At 34.9% G+C, this 6766-nt stretch overlaps 1 protein-coding gene across 1 annotated transcript; it reads left to right on the top strand.

Annotated features, from left to right (window-relative positions):
* Window positions 1-631: 631 nt before the first annotated feature.
* LOC110625077 (probable pectate lyase 13) lies at window positions 632-5682 on the top strand. The gene is made up of 4 exons (XM_021770592.2): window positions 632-1217; window positions 1611-2508; window positions 3028-3233; window positions 4925-5682. Exons 1-4 carry the CDS (start codon window positions 1081-1083, stop codon window positions 5184-5186), a joined length of 1503 nt encoding a protein of 500 aa, XP_021626284.1. The 5' UTR covers window positions 632-1080; the 3' UTR covers window positions 5187-5682.
* Window positions 5683-6766: the final 1084 nt, after the last annotated feature.

The following is a 6766-nucleotide window of genomic DNA, read 5'->3' as shown; positions in this document are numbered from 1 at the left end:
GCTCCTCTGTTTGGCATGCAAAAGGAAAAGGGAAATTACTGAAAAGCTGAAACCACACACCATCAATTATTTCTGCCTTTTCACCTCGCACACAAAGCCTAAAGGCCAAAAAAGAAACAAACCTTTGTCTGTTACTGCATCTTTAGCTTAGGAGATCGGAATTGCTGAGACATTGACACAGAAACAAGCCTTCTCTGCTAGGTGTTAGAACTTGAAACTGAGCACCTCAGCTCCACCTCAGTGTTTAGTCACCAGCCAAACACGTCATTATTTTATCTCTTACCTCAGTAGGACAAAGAAATGGTAAGAAAGAGAACATGCTTACTCTTACACATTCAGCAACGAATCTTCATCCCCACATCCCCAAAGCAAAATCTTTTTCACAACAGAATGAAGAAAAGCTAAAACTTTCAGCATTTCTTTCTCTTTTTATTTTTTTAAAATTTAAAAATTAATTAAATAAATTTTTACATAATATAAATATTTTTAAAAATAATTTTTCCTATTTCCTAAGCTAACTAAACCTTCCCTAATAAATTTACCTTTTCAAATGATTTATAAAATTTCTTTTTCCAATGTCTTAAATCTCTCCCCCACTAGAATAATTAGTTAACAAGGCAGGAATGTAATTGAGTCACTGTTATTAACACTCAGGCTAGGGAAGAAAGCAAGAGAGAGGGAAAGAGAGAGAAGAGAGATATTCATTCTCTCTCTTTCCTTCTCATCTCACCATCAATGGTTGTCTCTATCACAGCCACCATTCCTCTACTTTCTCTTCTTTCTTCCTTCCTTCTTAATGAAATAATCAAGAAAAAAGTTCCATTAAACCCTACCCAGAAAGTCACCAATTTTTAATTTTTTCACTATGTCATTATTATCATCCTAATCTTCATTTTTATTATATAAGTACAATCCCATTTTCCCAGAATTTGCAGCTTCTTATTCTTGTCTTTTTCTTGTTCATTCAAGAGCAAGACTTCCCCACCATGTTATCTTAACAGGATTAGAGAAGAAAAAGAAAAAGAAGGAAAACAAACGGGAAATTGCCAGCCCTTCATTTATTGCTTTGCTGCTTCAAGGATGCTTCCTACTCTCTGCATTCTCTTAATTTGCCTCTCTAGTTCTTTCCTTCTATTTATTAGAGCTACATCTTCCTTCAATCTCTCTCTTCCCCACCAACACCCTGATCCTGAAGCTGTTGCACAGGATTTTCAAAGGTCAGCCTCTGTAAATCATCACTTTGATTAATCTTGCTAAATCACTTCTGGGTTTACTTCATTTCTGGTTTTGCATGTTGGTTTATGCATAAGGGTGAAGAGATTCAACCTTTTATTTTCCCCAGTTGCATTTTTGAACAAAGTTTGCGAGTTTAATGTGATACTCTGTTTCATTTTCAAGTTATTGTTGCATTTTCTCAGCTACCAAACAGAGCTATGCTGCACTTTTCTATATTTTTATACAAAATCATTTCCTTTTTTGGTTGAATCAGTCCTTTTCTTGTGTTCATTGTTTTTGCTCTGTTTTTCTTTCCATTTTCTTTTAAACCAAACAGGGTCGTCCCTGTTCTTAACTTTTTTGCTTTTGGTTATTTTCATTGTTTTACCTTGCAGGAGAGTCAATGCATCTTTATCAACAAGACACCTTTTGTCGACCCAAGTAAACGACCAATGCATAACCGGAAACCCCATCGACGACTGCTGGCGCTGCGACCCCAACTGGGCCAGCAACCGTCAACGTTTAGCTGACTGCGTCATCGGCTTTGGCCAAGGCTCCTTAGGCGGAAGAGGCGGCCAGATCTACGTCGTCACTGATTCCTCTGACCACGACCCTGCCAACCCAACTCCGGGAACCCTCCGTTACGGTGTCATCCAAAATGAACCCCTCTGGATCATCTTCTCCACTAGCATGGCCATCAAGCTCAGACACGAACTCATTTTCAACAGCTACAAAACCATCGACGGTCGTGGAGCTAACGTCCACATAACAGGCAATGGATGTCTCACGCTCCAATACGTGTCCCACATTATTATCCACAACATCCACATCCACAATTGCAAACCCTCCGGGAACACTAACATAGCTTCATCACCAACGCACGTTGGAAGGAGGGGAAGATCAGACGGTGATGGAATCTCCATATTTGGGTCCCAGAAAATATGGATTGATCATTGTTCTCTATCATATTGCACTGATGGGTTGATTGATGCAATAATGGGGTCAACTGGGATCACAATATCGAACAACTATTTTTCTCATCACGATGAGGTGATGCTGTTGGGCCACGATGATAGGTACGTTTTGGACTCCGGCATGCAGGTGACCATAGCTTTTAATATATTTGGTGAGGCGTTGGTGCAGCGTATGCCGAGGTGTAGACGCGGGTATATACACGTGGTGAACAATGATTTCACGTACTGGGAGATGTATGCAATCGGCGGTAGCGCTAGCCCTACCATTAATAGTCAGGGTAATCGCTATGTTGCACCGGCGGACCCCAACGCCAAAGAGGTTAGGCTTTGATTATTATTATATTATTACATTATTTTTTAAAAAAATTGAAAAATGAAAATTATTATTATTATTGGAAAAAAAAATGAAGATTATTTGCTTAAGAGGAAGTAATTGATGATTGATTAATGATATTTGTAGGAACTTTTTTGACTTGATTGATAATAGAAAGGGATGTTTGCTTGGTGGCTTTATATTATACCACTTGTGACAGTGGCGCGTGAAAAATAAAATTAGAATAATTAGATTTTTATAGATTTATCAATTATCATTGGAATAGAGTAATTAGTTGGTGTGAACCTTTACTAAAATACTTAATTTAAAATCAAACTTAAATAAAATATATTTTTTGAAATATGTTAAATTTAAAAGAAAATGAATGACGGTGAGCGTGAGGGTGACGTTAGTGGGCTGCCAGCCAATTAATACGATAATGTATTGAAAGAGATGGTGATGTTCACGCTCTTACAATTGCAAGTTCGATGTTTATGATGATTTGTTGAAGAACAAAAATGACAGGTGACAAAGCGCGTGGAGACGGAGGAACGGGAGTGGGCAGATTGGAATTGGAGAACAGATGGGGACATATTGGTAAATGGAGCATTCTTTGTACCGTCAGGGGCCGGGTTGAGCGCTCAGTACGCTAAAGCGTCCAGCGTGGAGCCCAGATCTGCTGGGTTAATTAGCCAACTCACCATGAACGCTGGGGTATTTGGTGCGCCAAGGTATGACCCCACTCTCTCTGTCTTTTTTAAATATATTTTTTTGCTCTTTAAAATGACAAAAATATCCTTGTGTGACTTTTTGGAAACAAGTAAAGGGGAGTGGAACTAGTTTTCTTTTTCTTTTTCTTTTTTTTTTTTTATGGAAACAGCAAGACAGACAACATGGTAGAAGAATGTTGTAACTGTCTTCCTTGTTTTTGTTTATGAGTGCACGTGATCATGCGCGTGCCTTGGGAATCTAGATGGAGACCTAACAGCTTTACAACGTTCATTTGTCTGACTTTCAACGCTTCTTTAAGTTTTCTTTGCATTTTGATCCCCGGATGCTTGTTTAGCATTACAATGAGAATTTTTTTTAAATGACTTAGTTTTTTACTTAATTAAAAAATTATTTTTCGGTCATTAATTCTCCTAAATGTCTCAAATGCTATAAAATATGAAAGATATTTTCCTGTAAAATATTTTGTGAATCTTAATAAAAAAGGATTGATGTATTGCATTTTGTCTTTACAATGGTGAGTAGGATTCTTGTGCACATGTGAAGAAGAATGTCTAAATGAAATAGCCATGGAGAAAAAAATATGCATGTGGGTTAACAAGAGGGGAAAGGAAAAAATAAAGTTGCTAGTGGCAAAAGGATAGGCATATTTTTTATGTTGTAGGAGACCCACCAAGCTCATCCATTTGATGAGTGTTTGTAGGTTTTTGTATGGGTAGTGACTCATTTATATTCCTTCTGAGCTCTGCTTTCTAGTTGATGCATGTTCTTTATTTCTTGTCATCAAATTGATAGCTCACTAGTATTGGAGTCGTCGTTAACAGAACTTAGGTCGATGTTTCACACTTGTGATTTGATTTTTATAGTATAATAATTTATTGTTTTATTTGTAGATAAAATAATACAATTTTTTTAAAAGAACTTTTTATTACTTTATTATTTAATTTATTTTTTACTTATTTGTCTTACTGGCTATTTGGCTGCATTTTTTTTTTCACTTGGATTCACAAAGCATCTAGTGGGTATTGGGATTTGCAACAAATACAGTCTGATTTCTCTGCAACATAAACTTCTAATGAGATTGTGTAGACATTTTAAAAGATTACTGTATTGCATATTAAAATAAATAGTAAAACAGTAAAATTATTTAATATCTCATAAATATTTTAATATATTTTTAAAAATAAAAAAAAATTTATAATCATCTACTTTGTTTCTTCATTATCTTTATGTCTCCCAAGTCCAAATGCTGACAACTATTTTACACAAAGTCAAAGGAAAAACTCACCTCTTTACCCATGAGAGACCCCATTGTTACTCCAAAATTTTCACTTCCCAAGGTGTTCAATCAAATTTGTTTAGTATTTATAAGTTTAAATATTTATATTATTTAATGTTTTAATTAATTATGTTTTTGATATAAAGATTAAAGAATTTATTTTTAGGAAACTTTTGAATTGAGTAATTTTGAAATAGTAATGAATTAGTTAATTTTTTAAAACTTTAAGGGCTTGTTTATAATTTTCCTTATACTAAATATAGTTTTAAATATCTAATATTTATTGGCGTTAATACAACAATTATGCATTTTGATGTGTTAAATCCTTTTTTTTTTTTGTGGGTTGTTGTTGTCTTTGGTGTCTTTGTTTTGGTAATGTACAATCGTGACGGTTCTTGAATTTCTTTAATACAGGGACAACAGTGTAGGCATCTCCAATCCCGGAATCAATGGTGGGACCAGCACCGCCGGAACCACCAACACTGGTAGTTCTGGTGCTTCTAGTGGTGATGGCGATGGCGATTTCCTTGGAATGATATTTGGGAGTGGAGCCCCACCACCCACTTCTAATATCTCAATCTTTTTTTCTCTTTTAATTATTTTAATTTTGTACATTTGTATGGTAACCAACAATGGTGCCAGATTATCATTTCCCTTATTATTAGTATTATTATAATAGAAGTTGAAATTTTAAAAGATTCATTTAATTAAGATGTAAATGGTGGAGGAAAAACCGAACCGACCGATTTGTATATATATAAAACCCTAACACAGTGAAATCAAGTAATTGTGAAATCAAGTCAACGATGTGAAGCTGTGATTCTCTCTTCTCCCTCAACTCCATTCTCACCTTACAGAATCAGCTGTCGTCTTCAACCTTTCAATTTATCCTTCTTCATCTCCTCAGACGAAGTTGAAGGCTGCAGTGTCTCCATGCGACGATGAAGGCGGCTGCTCGCAACAAAGGAGGAGATGACGCTTCTCGATGGAGAAGAGTCTCCTTGCGTTGAAGTTGTTCCTCTCGATGAAGCTGCTCCTCCCCTTCTCTGTATGCATTGTAAAATTTGATTTTGTGGATAGATGTTGTCAATTGAAAATTTGGGATTTTGGTTTTGAGATTCAAACTTTGTGTATACTTTGCTTCAATTAGTGCAATGGTTTTGTTGTTTTGATGCTGTATGTGTGATTTCTTTGTGTTCATCATGTTGATTTGCAATGTATTGAGGAATTGCAGTAGGGTTGAAGTGGAGCAAAACATGATCATTGTTTCGGTATAGCTTCAAAACCAAACTGATTTAATTTAGTTTTAATTTAGTTTGATTTGATTTTGTCTAAATTTCTATTTTGAGTGATTTTAGAGAAACCATAATAACTTAATTTTTAAAGAGAGACGAGATAAAAGTTACTAAAAAGATTGGTTCTTACATTTTGTAACATATCAAATTGATTAATTATAAAGTTTTTGAAAGATTATAAAAAATTACTATATTATAAATAAGTGTTTATTATGAATTATTAATTACTAATTAAATATTTAAATATTTAATATATAAGAAATTTTAAAAGGAATGACAATTTTAAAAAAAACTGTTAAATAATACTTAAGGGGAATTATTAGATCAATAATTCAATGGTATTTTTAATTTATAATATTTACTTATAAAAATGATTATGGATAGGATGTGAGAGGCTGAAGTGGCATTTTGAATGTATATCTAATATTATTTAAAATTATATTCGGAAGTGTTGCCTGTCAAAATTTGTAGATGACAATTACTAATAATTGCATATTCTTTGTGATTTGCTAGAATTTGGAATTAATTTACATTTTCTTGGGTACTTGTGTGAATGGAGAGCTTCATCTTGGAGTTGTTAGGGAGAAAGTATTACTGCGAGCCAAAGGAATTGCCCCATCCTGTTCTTTGAGCCTTAAGATGGCATGTTGGTGGCGTGTTGATGAGAGTGATGTCAAAGATTCTACCGTTGCCATAGATTTCGCAATGAATTGGTGCAAGTTGTCTTTATGGAAGCTGAGACAGGGATATCAATTGTGCTAGAGATAGTGGAGTAGGCTTCGGTCGAGGCAATGACGACAAGGGGAAGAGAAGCAATAGGAGCAACAGTTTTTTTCTTTTTTTTTTCCTCTGAGATCTATTTTCCTTCCTTCCAAAGCTCCATTTTTATTTCTCTAAGCTTCTATTTTCTATTTCCAATCCATCTCCCACTCTGATTTCCATCAAACACCCTAAGGGCCAC

Source organism: Manihot esculenta, chromosome 10 (assembly GCF_001659605.2).
Source record: "Manihot esculenta cultivar AM560-2 chromosome 10, M.esculenta_v8, whole genome shotgun sequence".
Taxonomy (NCBI): domain Eukaryota; kingdom Viridiplantae; phylum Streptophyta; class Magnoliopsida; order Malpighiales; family Euphorbiaceae; genus Manihot; species Manihot esculenta.
The sequence above is the reverse complement of the archived record's forward strand: the minus strand, read 5'-3'. Positions and strand labels throughout refer to the sequence as shown.

Coding starts and splice junctions, on each gene's coding strand:
- LOC110625077 (XM_021770592.2), top strand. CDS start 1,081: ATGCTTCCTACTCTCTGCATTCTCTTAATTTGCCTCTCTAGTTCTTTC. Junction 1,218..1,610: donor GTTGCACAGGATTTTCAAAG/GTCAGCCTCTGT, acceptor TTTACCTTGCAG/GAGAGTCAATGCATCTTTAT. Junction 2,509..3,027: donor CGGACCCCAACGCCAAAGAG/GTTAGGCTTTGA, acceptor CAAAAATGACAG/GTGACAAAGCGCGTGGAGAC.